The sequence below is a fragment of the Chamaea fasciata genome, unplaced genomic scaffold (genome assembly GCF_029207755.1).
Source record: "Chamaea fasciata isolate MVZ Bird 193981 ecotype frontalis unplaced genomic scaffold, bChaFas1.0.hap1 SCAF_20, whole genome shotgun sequence".
In the NCBI taxonomy this organism is placed as follows: Eukaryota; Metazoa; Chordata; class Aves; order Passeriformes; family Sylviidae; genus Chamaea; species Chamaea fasciata.
The window spans coordinates 9486320-9514229 of record NW_027094105.1 but is presented as its reverse complement, the minus strand read 5'-3'; the positions used below and the strand labels follow the sequence as shown (position 1 = coordinate 9514229).

The following is a 27910-nucleotide window of genomic DNA, read 5'->3' as shown; positions in this document are numbered from 1 at the left end:
AGGCACACTCTACCTGTCCTCGTCCCCTCTGTCTGCGTCGTCCGCCTTCTGCCGGCTGCTCCCGTTGAGCAGAGCGAAGTCGCTGACCTCGGAGCCCTCCACGCGCCGGCTGAGCCCATCCTGCCCCTCCAGACACTCGTCCCCCTCCTTGCTGCCGTAGCGCTGGCTGCCCCTGTCCAGGCTGACGAGGTTGAGGTAGGAGTCCCTGGGGCCCAGGGAAGGCAGCGAGCCGGGGGCCACGGGGCTGCCCAGGATGCTGGCGGGGCTGGAGGTGGACGGCAGGTGGACGTCCAGGCTGTAGTGGTTCTTCAGGTTCAGGGAGAGGGACTGCGCCAGGGACAGGTTTTGCAAGGAGTGGTCAACTGTGAGAGATGGACAAGGGGCATGTGAAAAACTGGGGATTTCCAAACCAGCTGCTACCTTGCACTGTGAGGGGTGCAGAAATGCCCCAGATCTCCAGAGCCTGCTGGGATGGTACTGGGAGCACTCCAGTTGCTTCCTGTGACTGCAAGGAATGCAGTGATTGTCCCGAGGGAGGGAGCTGGGGGCACGCCAGCACCCACACAACCCCAGTGAGCGTGTCCCTGTGCTCACCCGGCTGCCGATGCTCATCCCGGTGCTCCTCCCGGGCCTCCAGCACTGTCAGCTGCCGCACCAGCAGCGAGACGTGCTGCAGCAGGTCGCGGTTGGTCAGCAGGAGCTGCCGCACCCGGGCCTGCGCCTCGATGCGCGCCGCTGTCTCGGCCGCCAGTTGGTCCTTGAGCAGCTGCACCTGCGAGACGGGACGGGGAGATGCGAACAGGACGATTCGGAACGGGGCGATGCGGGACCGGGCGCTGCGGGACGGGAGGAGCAGCCCCGGGAGCGCCCGGTACCGGCGGCGCCACAGCGCCCCCTGCCGGCCCCGCCGCGCCACCCCCCTGCCGGCCCCCCGAGCCGGCCCAGCCGCGGGCGGCGATGCGGCGGCATCCCGGGGGTGGGGAGGGGGTGTCCCGCTGTGCCCCCGGTAACGAGAAACGCGCACGGGAGCCGCCCAGCCGGGAGGCACCGGGCTCCCCTCTCTGATGCTGGATTGGGGATGCGATGGTTTCCAAAAACGGGATGAGATGGAGTGAAACAGGCGTTGGCGGGATCTACCGGACCCTGCAACGCTCCTAGAGCCAGCCTGGGGCTGTGTGAGCAGCCAGCTCCGTGTCTGGGGGAGCTCAGCTGTGCTGCAAGCGATGCTGCACGTGGCGCTAAAAGCAATGCTGCGAGCTAGGCTGCAAGCGATGCTGCAAACTCTGCCGAGAGCTGTGCGACCGGGAATGCTGCCAGCACTGCTGCGAGGGGCCCGGCCCGCTCCCACCTGCCCCGCTGTCGGGACGCTGGAGCAGGGCGAGGAGAAGGGCTGGTGCCGCCTGAGGGGGAGGGCAGGACGTGTACCTGGGCCACAGCCACCTGCGTCTGCTGCTGCTGCTGGAGGAGCTGCTGCTGGAGCAGCTGGAGGCAGTGCTGGGAGGCCAGCGGGGTGATGGAGGCCGAGGAGCAGGGGCTGCTCGGGCTGAGCAGCTGCTGGGAGCTGGCCAGGTGGAGGGAGCAGTTTTCGGCATCCTGGGCACAAAGAAATGGGGCAGGTGAGCGGATTGACCGGCTCAGGCTGGGATTTGGGTTTTGGTTCCCCACGGTGCTGACCCCAGCGCAGCAGAGGAGCCCCCGCACTTGGGGCACCGAGGGAATGTTGAGGGGCAGCCCTGGGCTGTCAGCTCCGCACATCCGTGGGGTCCCCAGGACACAGTGTTTCAGAGAGGCTCCTCCCAGAGAGCTGGCAGAGCTGCCTTGGCTGTGTCTGTGGAGGGCAGGTCCCCAGGTCCCCCAGGGAGGAGACAGCAGGGAGTGACCCAAATACTTCACCACCTTTCCGTGCTGCGGCTGCCCAGGCTGGGCGGTGTCCTGGTGCCTGGAGCATTTGCCAGTGCCTGTGGCCACTGCCCTTCCTGCTCCTGCCCTCCCCTGCTTGGGCAGTGCCAGAAGGAATGTGCAGGAAAGCCCAGCCTTTCCAGGCACACAAACGAATCCCATGGAGTGCATGTCACTGCAGCTGTTTCCAGCCAGGCCCTGTGAGCGTTACTGTTGTGTGAGCTGAAGCGATGCCATTCAGGCCTCCGGGAAGTGCTCCCAGAGCTCTGTGGAGCACCCATTCATTAAGGTAGAACTGCTGCTCCAGCTGAAAGTGCCCCGGGTTCCTGCACTGCCAGGGCTGGGCCTCCTGAGGATGTTGTTCCCTGGGCCTGGAGCACGAGGGGAGGCCGGGATCGCTGCCGGGGGCAGTCGAACAAGGAACCGCTGCAGAGCAGCGCTGAGGGCACGGCAATCCAGCCCGGGTGGAGTGTGAAGCCTGCTCAGCCATGCGCCGCAGCCCCACCCCTGCCTCTCCCCTCGGTCCCCACCCCAGCACTGGACACGGCCTGGCTGCGGGTGAACTGGGAGCTGAACAGCCTGTGCTGAGCAGGGAGCCAGCAGGGAGGGCTGCAATGGGGTCTCCATGAAAGCACCTCCAAACCAAGCCATGAGACAGTGACCCTGAGCGCAGGGCCCTCAGCAGCAGCAGAGCACGTGAATCGTCCTCCAGCCCAGCCCCCATTACCTGGCCGTTCTTTTCCTTTGAGGCTTGCCCGGCTTTCAGCATGCCGAGGTCCCCCCTGGCACCTGGCAGCTCTCTGGGTCCCCTCTCGGACACACAGATGCCACCAGCATCGATGCCAACCTCGTCCACATCCGTGATCTTGGAGCCCTTCATCTGGTGAACTTCAAACAAGAGGGACACATGAATCTGAGCCTCCCTTCCCTGAGCAGGATGCCAGGAAGAGCCAGGGCCCTGCACAGGGCTGGGGGAAGCTCAGGGACAAGGGCCAGGACTTGCTCCAAGTCTCAGCATGCTGTGAAGGGGCAGGAAATGGTCTGGCCGAGGGGCTGCAGACCCTCAGCTTGCTGGATGAGGAGGCTCAGCCTGCCCCTCGGTGGGAGCGGGCAGGCAGGGCAGATTTCCCATCCCAAAGGGCCCAAACCTGTCTCCCACGAAAGAGGTGCCACCTCGCGTGTCCCCACCCCAAAGCGTCCCCGCACCGCCGCCTTAGGGCCCCTCGGGAGCCGCCAGTCACCTTCCAGCGGCTGCTCCTCGGCCGATTTGTCGCTGGCGCCGTCGGCCTGCCCGTCGGCGTTCTGCAGGGCGTGCTGCAGGCTCAGCTTGTGGCACACCTCGAAGGCCTGTCCCACGGTGCGCACCACGCGCATGGCCTGGCTCTGCGGGGCAAACCGCGCCGCTCAGCCGGCGCCCGCGGGAGAGCCGCCGGCCTTCCCTGCCTCCCACCCGCCCCGCCGCGCCTCCTCCCGTGTCCGGCAGTGCCCCCTGGCTCCCCACGCATCTGCGGGCTCCTATCCCTGCGTGCAGGAGGGGACAAGCACCCCTCGGTCGCTCCCCAGGGATCTGCGCCCTCTGACCCCGCAGTTATGTGGGTGCATCCCCAGGAGCGTCCTACCTTCTTCTTGGATTTGAAGACGTTGCACCTGAAGGAGTTGTTAGCGCCGTCCCTTGCGATGTAGCTGAATATTTTCAGGTCTTGCGAGTCATGAGAGACGTAGAAAATTCTAGGTGGGAAAGAGACAGAGGGAATTAAAACACCACGGGGAGAGTCTGCCCTCCAGATCACCTCTGCTCCTGTGTGTCCCCAGGACGGGCCGGTTTGCAGCCCCCAGGATTGGAGGAACGAGGCAGTGCTGGTGCACGGCCCCTCCTGCAATTTTTCAAGGCAGGAGGTGGATGGATTTAGAGAGCGTTTCAGGCTTGATGGAAAACCTTCTGGTTTCTGAAGTAGGCAAAAGCTTTTTAAAGATCCTGTGGGAAAGCGAAAAAATCTATAGTCTTGGAAAGCGAGTGGCTATTTTTAGCCCCAGCAATTAACCCCTGCCCAGGCTGCAGCGAGGCAGAGCCGCCTGCATGGTGGTGAGTGCCCTGTCCTCGGGACCCAGAGGGTCCCTCCTGGGCACTGGGCAGCTGGCACAGCACAAAAGCCTCTCCCAGGGATGCTGAGTGCACTCGGAGGATTCCTCTCTCTGCTGCTCAGGCTGACTCTCCTCCTTGTGCTGCAAAACCATTTTGAAGATTTTTATCTATGTTTGATTTAATTAGGTGAAAATGTGACAAGTGAGCTCAGCTCTGAATAGAGAAGAAACCAAAGGGATTCTTGATTTTTTTTTTTTCCTGCTCTCTCTGTTACTGGAATTTTTGGGGTGTTGACCTTGCAATTAGAGCAGTTACTGTCAATGTACCGTATCTTGTAGTGATCTTTAAAGAAAATTAGAAGTGAGAAGTGGGCACAGATACTGCATCAGCACATCCTCTGGTCCTTATCTCCTCACTGAGCGCTCTGATCTCAAAAACCAATGCTGGGGATCCCAGTTCTGGGGCTGTGGGCTCGGTGTTCATGGTACAATAATTCACTTTGCAGACCTAACAGCCTGGAGCACCCCGTGCTCTTAACCCGTCCTCAGGCCATGCACCATCACTGGAGTCTCTTCCCATCCCCAGCGGCTCCTGAGGCACCAGGTTTAGCTCTGTGTAAACCTCTGGGTGGGGCTTGTGGTCTCTGGAATACCTCAATATCCCATGGAAGGTGCTATGGAAAGTCAGCGCTTTCCTGCCACACCTGTAAGGGTTAATTCCCGGTGAGCATTTACACCTTAGGGTAAGGCCCTGCTTCAGAGGCGCAGGGAGAGCCACGCTCTGAAGGAAAACCATGGGAGGCCTGTCTTCAGAGGCAGGATCAGAGAGTAATCCAGGTTGAAGCATCTCCAGGGTCACCCAGTCTAACCCTGTTCAAAGCAGAGCCAGCTTCAAAGCGAGATCAGTCCATCCGGCTCTCAAAAATGTATGAAAAGGATTCTCCAGCAGCAGAAACTCTGTGCCCTCGTTAATTTTAGATGGTCCTTTGGAAAGCCTTGGTGGAGGGGTCTCAGCAGGTGGCAGGAAGGGCACGGATCCCCCAGGGCTGACTGGCCCTCCCTGGTTTAACCCCCGGCCATGTACCTGTACACAGGATCGTGCATCACCACCATCTTACTCTCGTCCCAGGTCCACTCCTTTCTCTGTAAGCAGAGACAAAATTACAGTAAATCAGGTGAAAGTGAAACTCTACCGAAATGAAGGGCAGGAAAACTGGGGAACAGCGCTTTTGTCTCAAGCCACAATCCAGGCTGCAGTGTGACTAGATGAGCCATGGCTGTTTCAACAGTTTCTCAGATTAAAACGGATAAAAATAGATTTTTTTTGGATCATTTATCATGTCTGATCACAGCCTTCAGGGCTGAAAATGGTCCCTAAGATTAATTTATAACATCAAATATGCAGAAGAGTTACATGTTTTGGGCAAGAAGGCCTGGAGATCTGGATTCAGTGACTTGGTGGAAAGGTGGGTTGGGCAAAGAGCTGAGGGGTGCTCAGACCAGGCAGCCAGGAAAAGGCTTTCTGGTATTAGCAAGAAAAAGAACCAGTATCTCCTGAGAGACAGGAAAAAAATCCTCTTCCCACAGTGTAATATTCCCACTCTCTTTCCAGCATGGTTTTGTTATTAGTTGGATGGAAACTGGAGTGTTTTCTTGTGCAGATCCTGTGTGGTTTTTAAGAAAAGGCCAGTTTTGGTTAGAAGTGTGGCTAGGCCTGGACTGGAGCAGCCTCACCTTCTGCTTCTTGCGCAGGATCACCTTCACCCCGTCCACGGACACGATGATGCTCACCTTCTTCTTCTTAATGTTCTTGGCTTTGAATTCGTACTGGTGGGAAGAAAAATGCAAGTTTAGGAGAGTTCTGGAGGTACCTGGGACAGCGTGTGGTAGTCAGTGTTTACACATGAAAATGTCAGGTTTTGGTTTAATCCCAGCTGCTGAGGGAGGTGGGAGTTTGTTTTATTCTGCTGAGAAAAAACGTTTAGGGAAGGACTCGGTGCAGTAGCTGGGAAGCCAGGCAGGATCCTGGCTTTGTCAGGAGCATCCTTTGGGAGAGGACAAGTGGAGTTCAGTCCTCTGGACTACATCCAGACTGTTACTTTGGATCTGGGAGGATGCGCTGGCCATGCCTGGTCCAGCAGGACTCTGCTCCCGAAGTCTGATGGGGAGGTGGCCCCTGCAGCAAACACCAGGCTGTGACATCTCTGGTGCCCTTGTGTGTCAGCACTGTGCTGCACGGGGAATACAAAATCACTCAGGGGCTGCAGGGAGGGCCAGATGGGCGGCAGTAACGCAATTATACCTCAGTCATTTGCATAATCACATTAACCTCTGTGAGATCAGGATCTCTGGAGAAAAACCCTGCAGGTGTCTGCAGCTTGAGCTCACCTCCATTTGTGTTAAAAATTAAACACTGGCTTTTAAATGTTGCTTTAGCTGACAGTTAGAAGCATGGCAGAGGCCTTCTACTCTGGAGACCCTTGTTTACACCACTCATCCTTCCTGCCCCCGTTTTAAGCACCGTTTTCAGCTTCCAAACACAGCATCTTGATACTCCGTATTTTTTGCAGTCCCAGTTTGAAATCCACCACTTTGTCACGTTGCTTTGGCGAATCAGTGCAGACTCTGATTTGTGGATGTGGAGGAAAAGGCAATGCCAAGCAGCCTGAAATCTACCTAGGCCACGTAATTAGACATCTAATTAGAACTCTGATTTCTTTACACAGTTGGGGATGTGCAGGGAGCACGTGAGATGTTAATGGAGTCCAGGCACCTCTTTTGGGATGCTGAAGTTGGAGGACTGTGTGTGGCTCTGTCACCCAAGCTCTGCAGAGAAGACACACATCTTCCCCATTCCTCAGCACCCATTGTGAGCCACGCCAGCTCTACAGACAGAAAATTGGGTGGCTTTCATGTTCATCAGGCTTTTGATGCTGCTCATTGAATTCTTAGCACTCTGCAAGGTTTATGGTATCAGACAGACCCCGGATTAAACCACAGCCTTTTGATCTCCCCATGAATTATTACTTTCAGACAAGCTCTTTAAAAAAAAATCTATCTATAGTGCTATTGCGTGTGAAGCTGGAACTAAATTAGCTATACACGTTTTTTATTTATGGGGAGGAGTGAGAGGAAGGGTGAGGTGGCGAGTGCATCCTGCAGGCTGCTGCGGGGCCCACGGGGCTGCAGCAGCGCCTGCGGGTCTGGGGCCAGGCAGATGGACTCGGCAGGCTCAGCACCTGAGAGGGCTTCCCCACCCTCCACCCCTCTTGCCCAGTTCCCCCAGCCCAGCTGCTCCCCCTCCCCTGTGCTCACCAAACTGTTTGTCCTTGTCTGCTCCATGAATGTCAATAAACCCGGGATAGACTGTTCTGCCCGCTAAAGAGCTGTTTATCTTTCTTTATACACAAATGGCTGGGAAAATACTAGCTGAGCTTTCCAAGAAAGAGCAATACAGTGTATTTTCCCATTGTAGCAACAGGGGTGCAATTACATTCAAACAAGGCTCTTTACTCAAAGGCTTTAAGCAAAGTCCAAGCCTGGATTTTGCAGAGATGCTTTTTCTTTCTCTCTTGGACAGAAAGGAACAATTGGGAGCAGCAGCATCGAATCTGTGAGTGCTGCCAGGAGTGATGGCAAGACTCTAAACCCGGGGAACTCCAGCCAGGTCCCACACAGCACCACCCCAGCCTGGCTCTGGGACGCGTACAGGGCTTCACAAGCTGGATGTGGCCACAGCGGCCTCAGTGAGGAAGGAGTTTGTTGGTCCTTCTCTCTCCATGGAGCCCGTGGCCACTGCTGCATCCTTGCTGGAGCACACGGCCAAGGCACAGCCCAGCCATGGCCAGAACCAGCTTGGCCTGAAAACAGTTAAAACGCATTGGTCCCTCAAATCTTTTCTAAAGGGTGAAACTCTTCAAGCAGCAGAAGCTGTAGGACGTCCCATGTCCCAGCAGAGGAAGCAGGAACATCAGCTGGGTGAGAGCACAGTGCCCCAGGAGGAGGGCAGAGCCCCACGCTCACATCGCACCAGCTCGGCTTGGACTCTCTCTCCATCTCTCCACAGAGGCAAGTGGAACAGAGCTTCAGTCATTTAATTGCTTCCTATCAAGGAGGAATCAGTATTTTAATGAACGATGATTTATGTAAGGACAGGAAAGCACATGGAAAAAGGCACTCTGAGACAGCTGACTTTCCCCTGTAGAATGCTCATGCATAACCCAACCTCCATCCCGGCACGAGGCTCCAGGCTGACCTGTCACTGCTGTCACAGCACAGTCTAGTCACTGATTTTCTTCTTACTATTCATTTGATGGGATTTTTTTCCCCCCAGATTTGTCAAGGTTACCAACAAATCCAAACACACAGAGCAACGTTTCTCTCTGCTGCCTTCCACGATTCAATCGTTTTTCTCCTGTTGTTGGTGCTGTCCTATTGGGAAAAGCTTTTGGGATGCTAAAGGATCTGGAGTTGCCCCTACAAGAGGCAATACAGCAGCCTGGCAGCTTTAACTATGGAGACAGGATGGGATGGTTTATAAAAAAATGAAGGTCAAAAAAAAGGGTAATTAATTTCATTTATTTTAGCAGCGTCATTCATTCCATACCTGCTGTGTTTGACCTGGAATACTTTCCACTTCTGCTCTTAAATCCCTGTGTTCAAGTCTCTTCCTTTCATACGGTCCCACACACTGCTGGCATGTAATATTAACTTACCCATGAGCTAAAGACTCTATGACTAGAAATGTTAATGGGGCTGTGTGATGCATATTTCATTGGATAATTCCACCCAAGCAGATATAAATTACACATGCAGTTACCAGCTTCCATCTGCTGATGAAACTTGGGCTAATGCACATTGGAAATCATGTGCAGTTTCCAGCACTGGGAACAACCTGCATGAATAGAGTTATTCAAGGAAGCAATTCTTAATGTGATTAATTACTGAAGGTATCAGGGCCTTCATTATGCAAATTAAAACTGTCATAAAATAGAGAGTTTGCAAGTCTTGGAGGCAGCCTCTGCTTCCAAAAAATGCATCTTCTTCATTAACAAGGAGCAGCAAGGCCAGAACATGCTCCTGGCCATGGTTCAAATGGTGTTTTAAGTTGTATTAAGGGAAATCAAAGCAGAGGCTCTGCAGGTTTTTGAAGCCAGGGTATGTCAGTGCCCCCAGTCACAGCTGGGTATGTACTTATTTGCACGCCCATAGGAAGATGCCACAGGCTTGGAAACCAGCGACTTCTTCCTGTGGCTGTAAATCCCGCAGCCAGCCCCCAGCCTGCTGTCCTGCCCTGGCCTCCCCTCGGCCCATCCCGGCCTGGCAGGCTGCAGGATCTATGCGTCCATAAACAACCCCCTACAATAGCCTGTCCCAGCCCCTTCCCCGGGCTCGCCTTCCAGACAGACACAGGGAGCATGGCAATGAGGGGTGGGAATGAGCTCGGCTCTGCCCCCCGACTGACCGGCTCCGGGCAGAGCCACCCCAGGGGTCCCTGCTCACACTGGCACACATCCTGGCTGCATCCCAGCGGGAGGGGAGGCTCCCTTCCCTTCCCTTCCCTTCCCTTCCCTTCCCTTCCCTTCCCTTCCCTTCCCTTCCCTTCCCTTCCCTTCCCTTCCCTTCCCTTCCCTTCCCTTCCCTTCCCTTCCCTTCCCTTCCCTTCCCTTCCCTTCCCTTCCCTTCCCTTCCCTTCCCTTCCCTTCCCTTCCCTTCCCTTCCCTTCCCTTCCCTTCCCTTCTATATGAGTCCCATTTTAGGATTTAGAGCCATGATGAATCCAAGTATTTCCAGCTCAGGAACGTAATTAATTTGAAACCAGCTGACCTACACGGGGTGAGGACAGGGTGTTATCTCGGCCGCTGTTTGAACTACCCATGCTTGGAGTGCTGCCCTTGGAACTGATGCTGCGGAAAACCCCAGAGCTCTCCCAGCCAGTGGGGCTCAGCCGAGCGCTGTGTCCATTCCCACACCCTCGGAGCACAGGCTGCTTGCTGTCCAGCCTCTGATCCCCCGTTCGGCATCACATCCCACCTTTCCCGGGGTCGCTGGCAGCCCGGGGCAGCACAGAGCCTGCCTGTGGCTGGGTTGGGGGCTCCCCTTTGCGCCCTCAGGGAACGCTGTGACCCCTGTGCCCGCGCTGAATGGGCCGGGCATAGCCTGGGGCTGTGCTGCAGTAGCTGGGCAACACGGACACAAAAGCCACGCAGGAAGCACTGGAGGCCAGGAGTGCACCTCCTGCCCAGTGGAAAAATGAGAATTTATGATCCTTGGAAACATAAAACCGCTCACTGGAAAGCAGAAACTGAAAAGGGAGTACAATAGGCAAGGAGAATGTTGGAAACGTACTAGAAGTCTTTTTTTTTTTTTTTTTTCATTTAAATGAGCTCCTTCCACCATCCAGCAAACTCTCTGTGGATGCTGCAGTGCTCCCCACGCACTGAGCCGAAGGGGCTGAGGAGCTATCATGGACCTGCGGGGTTTCTGGGAGTCTCTGGAAGGGCAGCAAGGAAATGTGGCCCCAGCCCATTCCAAAGGATCCCTGGCTGACCTTGGACAGGGGCTGGAGGATGCTGCCCTGGCTGCAGCAGCTGTAAGGGGGAGAAAGAGAAAGAGCTGCATTTTGTCCAGGTCTCCTTTGACGTCTGAAGAATCCAGCTTCAAAGCATTCTGATGGACATGGTAATACAGGCCTTCCTCTTCATCCCCCTTCTCCTCATTTTCCACAGATCTTATCCTTGGGAGCTCCCAGACTGCTGAAGTCTCAGACAGCCCTTAAGTCTTTCCACCTTAAGGCGACGTGGCAAGGGATGCGGCTGCAGTTCAGGTATTTTCTGTGCCAGTCAAAATGATGTGGAGGAAGAAGCAGAGTTACACCCACGGGGGTGAGTGGGGCTCCTGCAGGTGATGGGAGCTGGTGGGAGCCCAGGGCTAACAGTGGCTCTTTAATTAGTCTTTTCCACCTCTGAAAAAAACCACGGACTGTCCCTAGAACAAAGCTTCTTCGCCTGCTTTTAAGAAAGGGTGGGACAAAAGCAGCCTTTTCATTGCCTCCTCCCCGTGGAAGAGATAGTGCAATGCTGCTGAGCTCCATCCTGAGGGGCACAAGCAGCCTCACAGCCCAGCGCAAGGTGACATCATCTGGCCTTTGGTGCCTCTCTGACAAAAGCACCATTGTGTGTCTGTCACTTCCAGGAGCTCCCTGCTGTCCCCAGGTTTAATAGGGAGCTTTCCCACACACAGCCCTTCAGTCCTTGTCTTGCCAGGGCAGGCCAAGCCCAGCTCACGGCGAAGCTGGGTTTTATTTTCCTCCCTACCTCTATTCACTTTGCAGGAGAAAACAAATTACCTTTTCCATCCGCAGTGCCTTGGACGATTAATTAGCATCAGTAATGAAGTAGTGTCTTGGGACCCCACCCCAGCATAAGCATGAAAATGTCCCTACCTGAAAAATCTGCTAGGTTACTGCAGATAAAAAGTGCTAATTTCATTAGAAGCAGGTCAGATTCACCTGAAATAACCCTGAGAAGTGAAACTGCAATTATACACTGCAATATCTTCGAGTAATTCCATATTTCCTGGCAAACATCTGTGTCACAAGGCCCTGCAGAGATGGGTCTGGTTTAGTGCATGTTTCATATTCTAGCTGCCCTCCAGTGTGGTATGTAGGGCAAGGGGCAAGTTAGGAGATTGGGTTGCTTTAAACCTTGTCCATCAGCGTTCACACAACAAAGCTCTGAAGAGCAGGAGCCAGGACCCTGCAGCAAGCTCAGAGCTCCATGAAAAAGCCCCAGACCTCCTGCATGGCTGTGGGAAGGTAACAGAGCATTTTCTACGTCTCTTTTCTCCCTCACAAAGCAAGGATATTCATTTTCTACTTCATTCATTCAGTTGTTCTGGTTACGGCCAGCCCCTGCCAAGTGACAGCTACCCAGCACCTCGCTGGCAGGGCCAGGCCACCAGATACTGCTTGTACAGACAGGAGCAGGAGGCAACTGAGGATTTCTGCTGCCTGCTCCAAAATTCCTGTTGTACTTTCAGTCCCTACCCCTCTCCATGAGCCTGACAGGCCACGGCAGGGGAGATGCTCCTGGCTCACTTCCTGGTATTTTGGCTAGGCTGTGCAGAAAGGGAAAAGAGGAGCTGGTGTCCTCAGAAGCAGGAGGGGGAGATGGGGCAGGGGTGATTAACAGGGCTGCTTTGCTCCGTCTCTGCGAGTTGGTGTTTATTGCTTGTTTGGAGAGAGAAGAAAAAGCCAATTTTGCTCTTCTGTGGCTTTTCAGAGGTGTGTTTGTGATGCTGTTCTCCAGGAGAGCAGAGCATTGTTCAGCCCATGAGCAGCTTGTGGCCACGGGAGCCAGGCAGGGCCCACCACTGCAGAGTGTGGGGCAGGGGCTTAATGAGGGTCCCGGCACGGACTCACTGGCACAGCACAGAGTTGGGGAGAAAAGCTAATCCCACTGCCATGCCGAGGCTCTGACAAAGGCAGGTACTGGGATTTTAGGCCTCTAAATAATGCAGGACTCGGTGTTTATGTAAGGGTGCTATTTTAGTGCAGGTAGTCCAAAGGAACTCCAGAGACACAGGCAGCCAGAGCAGGCTGGGAGCCACGCTCTGAGTGCAGGGATGGAGAGGGAATGTCAGTGCTCCTGAGGCCTGGGGCAGGCAGGAGAGAGTCACAGGAAGGGGCAGAGAAGTGCCCACGTGTTCAGCCTGATAACCAAGTCAACCCAACAGGGCCAGGTGTGACCTGCTGGGCTTCTCCATTTCCAGCACTGTGCTGCTCCGCAGCCTCCTCCTGAAAGCCTCGGTGACTTCAGGGTGCTCAGCAAGTCCTCCCAGGGCGCAGACCTATCCAAAGGAGAAGTCTGCTGTTGAGAATCTGGAGAAGCTGCATCTGCACGACTAACACCTGCTCTGTGTAAATGCTGCAGGGAGGGAACAACTCCTGGCTTCCAGACTTGCCATCACACCCCATATGCATCTCGGGTGCAGTCCTCCAGCTCTGTGTCTTGCCATTTCTCCTAGCCACCTACCAGGGAAATTAACATTTCCTTTGCATATCCACAGCAGAGTCAGGAAGCTGGACTTGGCACCTTTATCTTTGAGCAAGCAGAATCCAAGCTAGAACGAAGACTTGGTCTCCATTTGCATTCAGAACCAGCAGTTGATTACAAACTAGACCAGAATGACAATGGGGGGATGCTGAGTGTGCTGCTGTGTGCAGACCAGGCTCCAGGACTCCTTTGCTAGGTGCAATCCATCTCTGTTCTCCTGCAGGGCAAAGAGCTCTTTGTTAGCTCAAACCCTGGGCGCAGCTGAACCTTTCTACACCTCAGTGCCAGCAACTCCCACCAACAGCCTGGCTATGTACTGGTTTGAGACACTCAGGGACAGAAATAATCTGCTTTATTTCCAGGCCAGGAGACTTTTTCTGTGTAGCTGTTAATACTATCGATCTCCAGCAGTTCCACTTGAGAAAACATTTCTTACAGAAAACCCAGTGACTTATAGTCGACCTCCAGGCGCTGCAGTGAAAGGATGTGTTTGCATCTGTGAGCAGCAACAGTGCAGCAATTCCAGCCAGGAACAGGCCACTGAGCTTGGAGGGGATCAGCACCACCACAGGGCCACAGGGGCTGGGGCTGTCAGGCCTGTTAGTAAAGGCTGGACATGCAGTACTCACAGATCCTGCTTCCTTAAAAAAATCAGCAGTCGGGCCCAATGCAACTGTTCGGAGGGATTTCCTAGAGCACACAATTCCTAATTCCCATTGGCATCAGAATCTTGGTGGCACAAATGTCTTTTGCAATAATCTGCCCACGAGCTCTTGTGACATGTGCATTCCTGGAATACAGCAGAAGTGAAGACAGAAGGGAGCTCACCCCTCTCCTGCCAGGCTGCCCTCAGTACTACCCAGATGTGCAGCCCTGAGCAGAGCCAGGCACAGCACAGCTCCCACACTGCTTCTCTCCGAGTGGGCCTTGATTAGAAATTATTGAGCGCTAATAAAACTGCAGTTCCTAAATTTAAAGGAAAGTCTCTGGGCTCTCCTCAAATTGTCCATGAAACTTCACTCAGATTTGGAAACAAGACTGCTACTGTAAGAGAAAGAAAATTCAAGTCTAATTGTGTCATTTCCAAAACTCCAGAATATTAAGCAGTTCAAGGACTCTGTTAGCCTCAGGGGAGCTACTGAGATTAGTGAATCATGATGAGAGAAAAGCCTGGGTTTAGATATGGAAATGATGGAAAAAGAGGGTTTTATGCTCTCAGTATTTATTGTCACTGAAGCCTTGTCACCAAAACTGTACCAGAATATCACAGGCTCCCCTGTCTCCCCAGTGCTGTTCCCCGTGTCCCTGGGCTTGCAGTGGTGTCAGCAGGAGGCGTGAAGCTGTGGACATCAATGCATCCCGCACTGCCCACACACAGGTCAGTGATTAACCCCAAACACAGCCCCCAGCTCACAGCTCCTGCCGCCAGCCGGGGTTCAAGGAAGTGAGACCAGCAGGAGACCAGCACTGCCCTGGGGGGCAACAACATGAAAACAGGAACATGTGCCTGGGATGGAGGCTTATGCCCCGTAATCATTAATCAACAGGAGCACAGGCTGCAGCAGGACTGAGCAGGTCCACCGTGCTGTGGGATCACTGAACCTTTAGTGCCCCATGAGCCAGGTGTGGCTCTGCAGCAGGTATAGGACACTCAACAGGTAGCATTTCACCCTGAAGGGTACCTGTGTGCCTCACACCCTCCTGAAGCAGCTGTGACTGCCTCATCCTCCACCACACTGCATCTGGCCTGAACATGTCCCTCTGCTCTTCTTCATCTGACAAAAATAATTTGATTTTTTTAGGAAGAGAAGCCTGGAGCTCAGAAGGTTTGGTGGGATTCCAAGGGAGTACCTGGCTGTGCAGGGAACAGGGTGTTTTGGGGCCCTGGCCTGGGATGCTCCCTCAATGCACAGGGCCACATCCTGCCCTCCAGCAGATCTACCCAGGCAGGATCTCTGCAGTAGCAGTGACAGAAGGATGGAGGAAGTGGGAAGTGACTCAGGTGTCCTGAAAGCTGTCAGGCGGCTGCCAATTAGTCCAAATAACCCATCTGGTCCAGGGAAAGGACATTTAAATAATGCCTAATCACTGCTGCAGGAAAGAAAGAAAGAAAGAAAACCATTCCATAATGCCTTTAAAAAATCCCTTCCCCCTCATCAAAGCATCCTTCCTTCCAGAGACCCATTCAAAACTTTTATGCTATAGATTTATCTCAATGTTATTTAGTCAAAATATGAAGCAGCTTGTCAAAGTGCTATGTAAAGCAGCACGGATTCTGTCTGCCTTCAGGCCTCATTTAGTACAGAGCAAAAGCAGATTGAAGAAAGCAAGTGTAGAACCAAGCTATTGTTGGCAAATCTTATTTTCCTGGGCTGAATTTGGCTTTGTGGCCACAGTCCCTCGGGGTCCCTCTCCTCACAACACTGATCAGTGAAGTACAAAGGGCTCTTGCATGTGACAAAATCAAGACAACATCTACAGTGCTGTGCACTGGCTCTGGCCTTCCTCCTGTGTCCAGGACAGACTCAGCCTGAGAACCACAAAGGCTCAGTCAAGGCGTGAGCATTACACTGTAGCCACAGGATGACTTTTTTCCAGATGTTTCTCTGCACAGACAGAGACTCGTGGGACGGACTGAAGTGTTTGTATCTTCATGGGCTATTCCATTTTGTTCCTCACATCACCCTGCTCCGGTGGAAATCCACCCCTGCACTTGTATTGGCTGCACAGGGAGGGTCTCTGTGCCCCAGCTCTGTGCCCCTGCAGTTGTCACTCAGATTTAGGCAGCTCCTTGTTCCCAAGCCAATCCAATCTGCTCTCTCCACTCTGGTTACCTTCTCAATTACATTTCTTCAGGCACCAACAAAGAAGCAGCTTTGAGTTGTGGCTGAGTGTTCTTCACCACAATGTAATTTGAAAGCCATTATATTTCATCTCTGTAATACTCTACAACCAGTAACATAATTGGTGAAAAAGTCCCTTTATTTCAAACTAGATAAAAGCTTTGCAGAGATCTCATACAGTGATATTTTAGCTAGTGAAATGAACTGCTTCAGTAATATAATGATAATACTGTTAAAGCCACTTGATTTTACAATTAAAAGGTACCTGCTTCATTGCCAAGATTCAGCATCGGACAAAAAGCTCTGTCTTGTTCTATTTAACACTAACATTTAAATTTAGCTTTTATCCATTTAAATGCTGCTTTTATTAGCCTCCAACTAAACTCCAATCCACCATGACTCTTATGCAAAACAGAATTAATGTGCCTGACTGGTTCCACGCCCTCGCTGGAGAAGCCATGGAGTTCTGAGGGCTCTGAGGAAGGCACTAAAGGTCACTGTTGCCTGGAGATGACACATTTCACTGACTGATCCCTCCACCCATCTGTTATCAGCCCTGCACCGTGCCCTCTGAACAGGGTGGAAGAACTGAAGCATCTCTAGTCACCGGCCACTCCTCAAAAACTGGGTCACGGCACGTGGCCACAGAGAAAGCCCTCGGCTGTCGTCTGGCACAGTGGCCTGCATTCACAGCTTCACCAGTCCCCGCTTGCTTCAGCTCAGAGGTTAAGTGACAGAAGGTAACTAATTATTCTGTGGCAGGAAGTCCGGAGGTGAGTTAGGGTTGGAGATGAGCAGGGTGGAAATTTGCAGGAGTTTCTAAGTCAGTGGGGCAGCTCTGCTGCTCTGCTGAGATCCCTCCCAAGCAGTGAGCAGAAGGTTGGATTCTTGTGTAATCTCAGAGGTGTTTTTCCCTCTCCTCCCACTCAAGACGCACAAAGCAGAGCATAGTCAGCTCTCCAGCACAGTCACACAATGCTGCCTAGAAACTGTGCATGATGCCACTGCAGAAACAGCTCATTAAGAGCTTCTTCCCTTTGTTTTAAGATAATACAAACAGTAGAAAATGGGTAAACCAAGCTTGGGTTTTTCTGAGACAAGGCAGACTCGATTCTTTGAGAAAGCCAGCTTCCACATTTTAAATTAATCTTTTGTAAGGCTAGGAAAGCAGCATGTGCACGGAGCACACCAGAGCCTGTCAAGGTGGCCACAGGACACAAGGAGAGAGGCTCAAGGAGCTGCACCTGCATGACCCACCCTTCCCAACCCAGCCTTTCCCTCCCTGGGGCCTTCCTGGCAGGGGAGCTCAGGGAGATGTGGTCCCACCTGGTGTTTTGGCTAGTTGGTGCTGCAGGGCAGACTGGGGAGGGAGAGAGGCTACAGAGCTCAGTGGCAGGGCAGAAAGCCCTGCCTGGAGGTGGGATGGGAGCAGGGTGAGGAGCAGTGCCTGCGAGGTTGCAGCTCCTGCAGTCTCAAGCTGAAGCCACTTGTTTTTCCTGGAGAAATGGATTCTTGCCAGACGTTTTGCCAGAGGGCTCACCTCCTTCAGCACCCTGTGCTGCACGCAGGTAAGACCCATAATGTGTCTTTCATCCTTTAAGGTAAGGTGGCATCCCTATCATCCTTTATCTTCCTAAAGACCAGGAAACAGGCTGTGGGAACCAGACCTGGGGGCCATTTGCAGCGCGGAGCAGTAAAATGCTTTCCAGTAGAGGTGTGCATTGAGTGTGGTGGTTTCAGTGCTGCCCGCCCTGGGTAGGAGCAGCTAAGAGCTTTCTGGCAAGGCTCAGAGACCCTAAGTGGAACTCCTGCTCCTGGGAAGCCCAGCCTGATCCCCATCCCTGTGCAGGAGACTCTGCTATAGATGCAACAAACAGAGGAAAACAAACTAATGAGGCATTAGGGCTAAACTTAGCTGCAATTAACATTTAATTGCTATCCTGAAAACACTTGCTGTATTTTGCCAGGGCCTGGAAAGGTAAACCCAATTAGCTTAATCTTGTGTGGTAGGAACCTTAAACTGGCTCAGATGCCTGGTCCCATGGACGGGACCCCGAGGGTAACTGGTGTTTCTGGGGCCTGGAGCTGAGCAGCCCTGTGGGCTGATCACGTCCCGCCTGTGTGAAGCTGCAGGGGCCTTTCTTAGACCTCTGCTTTGGGGAAGAGTCAGAACTGACACCAGACATTGTGCAGAAGGTGCCAGAGCAAGTTTGTACGTGCTTGTGTATATTGGTTTGGCTGCCTATAACCACAGCTCTCTCCTGGAGGCCATAGGCTGTGTCGAACACTTAGCAGGGCAAACAACCTTTGCGTGGTTCTCCAGAAATGCAGGGAAGGCATCCTAGAAAATGATGCTCTCTTGGAGCATAGTGTGGGGTGAATAAATGTCTTCTTAGTGTGGGGGAGAAGGAGGAAGAGATGTCTGCGTTTCACACTCTGACCTTGTCAGAACTGTCATCTGTTTCTCCTGCACCTCCCTGTAAATGAAAGGAAGGTGCATGGTGTTCTGAGAACTAAAGAAAGGTCCACCCCAGCAGTCTGAGGCTGCTGATATATTTTAAGATACTAGGATTGTTGTCTGTCACAGCCCAGGGCTATCATTAGCTGAGCATTTGGATGCTCTTCCAAAGAGGCTGAAAGGGAAAACCCTCCAGGAACTGCAGCAGGACAAACTCCCATAAAACAACAGCTCCTGGCGTGCAGATACACGGGTCTGTACCCAGGGCAAGTGCTCCAGCAGTTTGCACTCCCACGTTTGAGTCTGTGCCTCAGCTACAGCTGACCAAATAACTTCATGATAGAGGGAGGGGCTGCAGAGACTAACCAAGAAACCCATCAGCTGGGAGTTCAGCTTCTCTCTTTTTTAAGCCCTGTTCACAACTCCAGCTCAGATTAACACGAAGCTGGCAGGAAAGCATAGCTCTCAGCATAATAACCCAGGACGGGCTTATAGGCAGAATATGTCACAGGAATCCATGCAGCAGTTTTCATGGGGAACTTCTGCAGTGAGAAAGCTGCCTGCCTGGGAACTGAGGGAACTGTGTTCTAGCACAATCTCATGGACAAGCCCATGAAACATCTCTGCCTCTGAAACCTGTCACACAGTAATAAATTAATCTGAGAGGACTGAAGGCTCCCTGCCCTCTGCCAGCTGTCCACCCGGTTCCTCTCCTTCTGTAGGAAGAGCAGATACATCACACCCATATTTGCTCCTGAACCGCTGGAATTTGCAGCCTGGCAGGGCTTTAAGTGCAAGGTGCTGTGTGAGCCAGCCCAGCTCTGGGACTGGGAGCTCTGGAGTGCAGAGGCAGGTCCTCTGCAGCTGTCCCTGCTGCCTCTGCTTCACAAGTTTGCAACTTACTCCTCCTGATTTAAATTGCTGTCATGTCACACTTCAACACTACCAGTTGGTACTTGGCAGTGAGTCTGACTTACGGTGTGGCTGGATTGCACTTCCTCACTCAAATACCGTGTGGAGAAACTGCAAAGTGCTGAGGCTCTGCTCAAAGATGGATGCAGCAAGAATGATCAGGATAAGAGGGAGGCTGAAGTGAGAACCCAGTTCTCATTCCAAGGAGAGCTCAGGCACTTCTCATGTATCCTGCGTCAAGATTTATAAATTATTGTTTCTGCTTCTCTGGCACACTCGCCTCTGGGGAAAAAGGCTTCTCAATTAAATTAAGCCCAAGAAATGTGGAGGTAACAGAAGACACATTAGTCTGGATGCCTGCCTCCTGTTTGCTCATCCTGGTGTTTGGATGGGCACACCACCAATTGGCTGTTCCCTTACAGAATGATTAAATAATCCAACATCTGGCTCCTTTCTGAGTGTCAATACCTGCTTAGGTCCAAGCCAAACCTTCCAAACAGAACTGAAATTTGTGGGCTTCAGAGCTTCTTGAGTGCAAATTCCAGGGGAACTGGTTCTGTGCCTTAAAGGTAGATGAACTGCGTGTCTTGGGGAACTGCTGGCAGCAGGCTGTCTGCGGGGATGACAGGCTTTGTCACTTACTCCTACTGTGTCCCTGTACAACCCACCACTCAAAATAGCAGCGTGTCACTAGGCCTGCTCAGCTGGCTGTGAGGTGCTGGGCTGAGGGTAGAGGTGCTCTGGGAAGGGAGCAGCTGACTTTCCTCTCTGGGGAACGCAGGACATGTGCTGATGTTAACCCTGCCCTTGAAGCCATCCATTCCCTGGTCTCCCAGGCTCAGATTTTCCAAGCAACCTCAGCAGCTTCAAGGAAGTGTTTTGTGCTTTACAAAACCCATCTTCACATTAGCTACCGCTTGAACTGCGAGGAGGAAAGATCTTGATTTGTACATAAACTCCCTGGAGTGCTGAGAAGGCTCCAATACCTGCAGAGGGATCACTCCAGCAGAAAGCCAGCTCCACCAGAACGCTGATGGAGCACGGGAGCTGCCAGACACCCAGACCTGGATGGCCTGAGGCAGCTGCAGGCAGCAGATGCTGCTCCCTGGGAGGTGGGGGAACACCTGCCCGGGGTGCTTGGAGCTGTGTGATGATTTGGACTTCCCTAAGCAGGCCCTTGCTGTGCCTGTAAGGGTACAGGGTATTTATCCAAGCTGCAAACTCGTTTCATCACCTCCCCTGCCAGGGCAAGAGGTAGAGGGATTAGCTTGAACTCTGATCATGTAATAACAACACGGCAGCTGCAGGCAGCTAATAATCCACTGGGAGGATTAGCAAACTTAAAGTTGTCTAGCTCTGCATAATGGAAAGCTAAGAACAGCAGCTTCCCTGTTCTACCTACTGCATTTGCATTCTCTCCAGTGGAAGCATAGAACATGATGAGACAAGGCTTTCCAGTCTGTTATGAAATGGGATCTAATGTGTGACTAATGGAGTACTGCTAGCAATTCTACAAGCATCCATTCAGCCCAGAATATGGATTTAAGCTTTACTAAGAGACTGCACCTCAAATACCGACTGCCGAAGAGCAGGTCACGATTTCAGCAGGATAATGCTAAGACTTGTTATCGGAGGCTCTCTGGGAGTCCTGAAGTGTGCAGGCAGACTGCTCTGCTTATGCCTGGAGAATCCCACTGATCCAGAATCCCTGGTATAATTCACGTGTAACTGGTAAAAACACAGAACACGCCAAGGAGCGGACTCGTCCCCTGGTGCTGCTGCTTTCCTTCTGACCCTCTCAGGATATTCGGAGTCCTCGGCAGCTGAAGGCCTTTCCCCCAAGGCAGTTTTGTTGCTTGTATCAATTTACTGATGAGTAACCAGAGTAACCAGCTCTGACACAGCCTGGAAAAGAGAGCTGTGACTCCTCACCCTCCTCCCTGCTCGCTCTGGGTGAGTAAGAGCCCTCCTGAGCCGTGGGATGGCTCCCACCTCCTCCCATGGCACAGGGAGCAGCACGGGGAATGCTGTGCTGGGGCTTGTACTGCACGACTTTTCTCTTCTGCTCCAGTGGAGAATTCCAGTGGAACACTGGAGTGCACAAAGGATGAAAGCTTCACCACGACGTGCCCCTGCCAACACTTGGCAGGGCTGTGGGACCTTACTCACTCTTGCACTGCAAACAGGCACTACCACTCACAATAACATAGGAGCAAAATGCTCGTTTCCCCCAAGAGCTTCTTCCACTGTTTCCTCCCAGTTGTAACTGGTGCTGCTGAGAGTCCATGGGAAAAAACTCTAGTACAGACAAGGCCTCTGCATGCAAATGAATGCTACATAAATAACCCCCATCTTCCCTCAGTTCCTAGGTTGGGTACTCTGTGCACTAGAATTCTCTTCAAAGACCTCCCAGTTCATTCTTTATGCTCTAATTAAGGATCAGTGCCAATTAACTATCTTCAATAGAGGAGCATCTTCCGCTCAGCAGCCAGGAAGTGTCTGAATAAGATCCTGCTGTACAATGTGCACATGAAAAGGGAAGCCCTCCCTCTTTGGAATGGGCTTCCAAGATTAAAAACTCAGTATAGATTACTGGATGCCTGCTTTAAAAATCCCGTGTGACAAGATTAAGTGGTGGCACCCAGGAATGCAGAATGTGTTTTTACATGTCTCGTGTGGCACTCTAGCATGCTACTGCACTGCCAATTGCACTCTGAGCTAGGTACCACTGTGGCAATAGCAGGTGTGAAAGCAGAATGTGACACTTTATTTTAAGTGCTATCAAAATACTGCTTGCTTTTTCTTACAAGGGGGTCATAGATCAGCAGAAGTGCAGTGTCAAATCTGATGACGAACGTTGATTCAGATGAAAAATGGCCAAAAATTATGCCAGCACCTAAACTGCCCTGGTAGTCCTCACCTATTGCTTTTACTTCCTACAGATATTCACCTGTTCCATAAATATCCAGGCAATTTAGACTGCTGCTGCACTGTGCTCTGAGCAAGAGCTGTGCTAATAGTCTGAGCAGGCAAAGGGAGGGGAATGTCATTTCTAAGCTTGGCTGGAGATGAATACATCAGCTCCCCAGCCAGTTACAGGCTAAGTTTAAAAAGCACTATTCTAAAGGAAAATTAGATGGTTAAACACTGTGGGGGAAGGGGGGGGAAATAGGATAATCCCTTCAAAGCTTTAAATGGAAGATTCTCCAACTTGCTTCAGCTGATGGGAGACATATGAACAGCCTCAGAATTAAGACCCCTGCAAAACTTCAGCCAGACACAACAGCTGCAGTGCCTTTTGGGGGAGATACACTTGAACTGGTTATACATGAAGCAGATGTAAGCCACCCAACCCTGCTAATCACAGCGAAATCTGGGGACCATGCACAGGCTGCTCTGCGGGAAAAAGGGGCCGAGCAGGAAGAGAGCAGCCTTGGTGAGGAGAAAGGGGAACTGTAAAAGTGTGTTGGGAGCATGGGGAAAGCAGCAAATTATTCTAGGAGCAGCAGAATCCACAAAGTCTAGTCAGATGGGATTTACATCAATCACACCTGTCAGGGCACTGATATTTCAGTATATAACACAATATATTTGGAACTGTCAATGAACTCAAGTGCTTTTGTGGAGCACATTGTGTTCAGCTTATTTTTCACGCACACCAAATCCCAAACAGGCTAAATAAATCTCTTAGGTTCAGGGAGAAGCCTCATGGCTGCTCAGCACAGGAGAGGGGGCTACATTTGAGTTTTGGTAACTGATTCCTTTGCAAAGAGCACGGGACGGGCCTATGCTAAGATGCCTTGGGAATTCCTGGAGAAGCTTGTTGCAAACCTGCTTGGGCTGAGATTTGAGCTCCAGATAGGAAGGGCTGGAGGGAATTCGGAACAGCAGATTGCAACCAAGTCACTCAGGGGAGTGTAACCTTTAACTCTGCGTGGGGCTCAGCTGCTCTGAACTCACCCGGATCCTCCTCATGGCTGCCACAATCTCCACACGGCTGTTGGGCCTGGGCACATCCAAGCTCCCGATGTACTGAAAGACACAACAGTGAGACGTCTGTGCAGGAACGCACAAGTTCATGCTGTGGGCTTCTTCAAAACACACAGCATTTCTCCTTTATTTAGTTCCTCCTTGCTTGGGCTCCTTTGACCCACGCCAGGATAGGAATATCTGTTGCAGATAACGTTATCAAGTTGGGGATTTCTGAGGTTGGGTGTGAGGCTCTGACCTCATTCAGGGTCTGGATGTGCCTTTACCAGTGCTTTGCAGGGCAATATCTGCTGCTAATTGAGTCATGATCCCGTGTGTCTGAAAATGGGACTGTCTATCCTCTGTTCCTCCTTGCTATGTTCCTCTTACTGCTCAAAACTAAAAGCACATAAGAGCTGCAAAGCTGCCATGATGTGCAACAAGCACCTTTCCTGGAAAACCCTTGTGACTCTAGCTTAAGTTTTCAGTGTGACCACCCTGTTTCTGGATACTGCTGTCCCTGCTTGGCTGCACCAGCTCAGCTGTCTGCAGAATCCTGGTAAACCCGCCCAAATCTGTGTCCTACAACCCTGCTTAGGGGAGCTGCAGTCTCAACCATACCACTTGGGGTTGAGTGTCTGCATTCCGCTGTCGGTGCCAGTCTCTTACTGGGGTCTGAGACGTGGCAGATGGCAGATTCCCCTCACCTCCACCTCTACCCCTGCGCCACAGCCTCCTGGAGCTGGCTGCCCGTTCTCCTGGACGGCAGCACACCGCCCACATTCCACAGGTTACCATGGAACGCCCGTGGGCAGCTTCCTGCTGCTGGCATTCCTCCCTCCTGTGCTGCCTGTCCCCTCCCCTGGTGTGGCACAGCAGAACCTGCCGGTGCACCTGTTGGCAGGAGGCTGCAGCTGCTGCCCGGTGGCACCGGTGGCGGCACACGTGGCACGGCTGCCGAGGGGAGGAGGCACAGAGCTGCCAGCTCAGCCCTGGCAAGGAGGAAAACGTGCTGTCCTGGGCAGTCACACTGCCTGGGGAGCAAAGGCTGCTGTAAAGTGGTGTGGCTCAGTTCTGAGGGCAGACCTGCACGCCCAGGGCACCTTGGTGAGGACAGGGAGAATGTCACTGAGGGACAGGGTGATGGGAGTGCTGGTGCTGGGGAGCCCAGCGGGGTCCATCAGCTCCCTCAGGGTAACACAGCCCATCTCAGCTGTCCGTGGTGGGGACTGAGGGCACTTCACGGAGTTTAGTGACCCTCCCAGGAGCATTTGGTTTACGAACCGTGTCTGGTTTTCAGTGTGTGGTTACAAGTTGTTGGGTTTTTGGAAGTTGTTCCCTCGTGGAGAGGAAAAGGAGCGGCTAATCGGGAGGCCCCTGCAAACATTCAGGGTGGTATCATATATACGAACACAGACAAAATAATTCCCCAGAACAGACCCATAGGTATTGCTGTTACTGACACAGTTCGGGATTTATTTCTCCACTGTACTACTTGCAGATTGCCATGGGTTTTATCTTGTAAAATGTCTGCTTAAAAGGGCTTTCAGAGATGAGCTCTCCTGGCTCAGTATTTACTGCTCTTTCTCCTGCCTTGAAATAAACACCACAAGCAATCTGAAAGGTCATCTGGCTTTGCTGCTGCCTCTGTAAATGCCTTTGCAAAATGGCATTTTTAAGTTCATCTACAGCCTTTGGTAAACCACACGAGAGCCAAGCTCAGAGCACGAGAGCTTGAGGGCAGCAGGGAGGGGAGCAGCAGGGCCAGGGCTTCCCTGCGGGCTGGTGGGGAGGGCAGAGCTGTGTTGCTGTGATCTGCGGCCTCTTTGGTGTGCAGATCTCCCTCCCTGCCCCGCTGGCCGTCAGGACAGTCACTGGTAATCCAGATGAGCTCCTTGCAGCTGGCTGGCCTTTTGTCTGGCAGCAGCAGGGCTGCAGTGGGGAACAGGCCATGCTCCTAATGACAAATTAACTGGGGCTAGAGGACAGCTGGGACTGCTGAGCTAGAGGAGATTCTTTCAAACTCCCTGCTCTGGTCTGGCTGCAGAGTTTGGGTACCTGTGCTCCCCCACAGAGCCACGAAACTCCTGAAACAGCGCACGAAGCTCTGCCCAAACAAGCAGCTCCCAGAACTGACCTCCTGAAGATTAGAGGGGAAGGAAGGCAGTTTGGAATGTGGAGATTAGAGAGCGAGTGTGGTCAGTGAGATTGCCTGGTGCGAGACACCTGCAGCCAGCTGCAGCCTTGTCATTGTCAGCGTCGCAGCTGACTGATGTGCCCACAATGAGCAGCATAATTGGAAGAGACAGACTGTAAAGCAGAACTGAGCGAGCATGTTACTAAGGTAATGCAAACCCCATCCCAGACCCACACATCCTAACAGGGTGTGATCCACTCGCTAGCTCTGGATGCCTGGAGCCGTCAATCTGAAAAGCCAGTTCCGCTCAGTTAAAGGGGCAGTTGCTTCCCATCTTTTAAAAATCAAATTAAGGATTTTTCTTCTCCTCAGCACAGTCTGCAGCACAGCAAATGTTAATTTAAATAGAGAAATCACAGATTAAATGTTTTCTTCCCCAAGGAAGATAGATTTTTAAAATACATGATTAGCTGTCTATTCAGATTCATCCTGTATCCTGCTTAAATCTTACAGCTCTTTCAGCAGGAAAACCGAGAGGCACAAAATCCGTGTTTCAAAGCTTTATTGGAATGTATATGCCCCTTCTTTCCAGCTCAGGAGACAGCAGGCGTGAATTCCATTTCTAATCTGTGTTAGGCCACCTGCAAAGAGGGGAAGGGAGCCTGTGAGTTGCTCCAGCAAAATGCAATTCTTCTTGTCAGCTGAATTATAAACCCATTCCCCATGCTGTCTACAGAATGCCAATTCCAATGGAGTCACTTTCTGAGAGTGCTGCTGTGCTGCCAGGCTGTTCTTCACGATCAATACGGAATTTCTGACAATATCAGTATTTCTTTCTGATGCCTGAAGGCTGCAGACCTTGTCTGTCCAGCTTTTCACGCAAGGAAGGGGTCAGCTGGAGTCAGGCACTATCATTTGAGCAGCACATAGCAGTCTGCTGGTTTCCGGGGCAATAGGGAGCTGTCACCCTGCCGTGGCAGGACAGGGCAGCCTGCCGGGGGACAGGCCGGGCACTGGATCAGGCAGGGAAGAGCACCTGGGACAGCATCCATGGCGCTGTCAAGAGGGGTCATTCCAGAGCAGCTCCCAAATGAAGCGCACAAGGCAGCGTCTAGAGGGTTACACAGCTGCAAAAACACTAGGAAAAGAGCGAGAACCTGTTTGATCGTGCTAATTAAACGTAAGGCTTTCATAATTGATCGCTGTTTTCTTTAGCCTCCCTCCGCGTGGCCCAGGGGCACTTCCAGAGCTGAGGAATACCCGCCGCAGGGCTGGGGGGGGGCCGGCACCGGCCTCGAGCCACGGGGCCATGGGCCCGGGGCCAGCGTGTGCCCCAGCGGCGGCTGCTGGACCGCACCGGAGCCCGCAGAGACCCCCGGCCCCCTCCGCAGCAGCCGAAGAGGGGGATCCTCCCGGCGGTTCGCTGCCGAGGCCCCCCGAGCCGGGAACCGCGGGGCTGTGACGGGCCGGGGGACACCCGCTGCGGCCCCCGGCCCGGGGGCTGCGGAGGGGAGCGCGCCCGAGGCTCACCTTGGCCTGGAAGTGGATGCCGTGCTGAAAGGCCTCCTCGTTGTGCAGCGGGACGCGGGAGTCGCAGCCATCGTCCACCAGGTTGTACCGGTTCTTCACCGGCATGGCGGCGGGCGGGCGGCCGCCTCAGCCCGCGGCCCCGCCGGGCATCGCGGCCGGCAGCGCCCGCCCCGCGGAGCCCCGGGCGCCGTGCGGGGCTTGCGGGCAACCCAGCCCGGCCGCGTTTTGAATGAGCGTCCGCGGGAGCCAGCGGGGCCCCGGCCCCGGCGCGGCGCCATTGGCCCGAAGTTCCCTCATGTGATGCGGGGGGCGGTGGGAGCCGCCCGGCCCTGCCCGGCCGCCCCGCCCCGGCCCCGCCGCCGACACGCCGCCGGCGCCGGCTGCGGTGCGCGGGATGCTCCGCTCGACCGAGCCGAGGGTGGGGAGGGGTCTGGAGCGCCTCGCTGCTGGGGGCCCGGTTAGTCTGGAGAAGACTGAGAGGAGATCCCATCAATCCACACAAATGCCTCCGAGGGGTGTCCTGAACGAGTGGTCACCTGCGTTATGTGTGTCAATCACGTCACTAACAGTTCTGTTAGAAATCAGCACGTGCCCTGTCTCAGAATCCTGATGCACAGTCGATGCCCACTGTGTCACTCAGTATACCCCCAGGATTTGTGGGACCCTGTGTGCTCACGGTGTTCTTTCCTTCCAGCTTTGTCTCAGTGGCAAGGCACTGCCAGGCCCAGGTGAGCCCTCGCAGATGCCGCTCTGGGACACCTGGCGCACCTGAGCGTGACGTTCCTCAGCGGGCACCAGCACAGGAAAGGGATGAGACGTGCACAGCTGTGATGGCAAGGCCCAAGGTTTGTCCTCTGACTGTTAGTACAGATGCACTCCATTTACAGGGATGATCAGAAATGTGAATTGTGTGGAATCCAAAGGGTGGAGGGTTACATGTGTGCCAACGGATCTCATCTAGGTTCCCCCAAATTAATATTTGAGTCATAAAAGTAACTTCCAGCCAGGTGTTTGAATATTTTTG

The 27910-nt window shown here is 53.2% G+C and overlaps 1 protein-coding gene across 2 annotated transcripts in view; it reads right to left on the bottom strand.

Annotated features, from left to right (window-relative positions):
- Positions 1-27139, bottom strand: part of LOC136299612 (carboxyl-terminal PDZ ligand of neuronal nitric oxide synthase protein-like) — a 28886-nt gene extending 1747 nt beyond the window's left edge. Inside the window, exons 1-10 of one of the 2 annotated variants that reach the window (XM_066201381.1) lie at positions 26887-27139; positions 23211-23282; positions 5716-5808; positions 5066-5124; positions 3519-3627; positions 3141-3282; positions 2627-2787; positions 1426-1593; positions 595-772; positions 14-362 (exon numbers count right to left, since the gene is read on the bottom strand). In XM_066201381.1, the coding sequence (XP_066057478.1) occupies positions 14-362; positions 595-772; positions 1426-1593; positions 2627-2787; positions 3141-3282; positions 3519-3627; positions 5066-5124; positions 5716-5808; positions 23211-23282; positions 26887-26991 (1436 nt within the window). In that variant the 5' untranslated portion in view covers positions 26992-27139. The remainder of the gene's footprint in view (positions 1-13; positions 363-594; positions 773-1425; positions 1594-2626; positions 2788-3140; positions 3283-3518; positions 3628-5065; positions 5125-5715; positions 5809-23210; positions 23283-26886) is intronic. The other variant, XM_066201382.1, reaches the window with a different exon arrangement.
- Between the last annotated feature and the right edge of the window lie 771 nt (positions 27140-27910).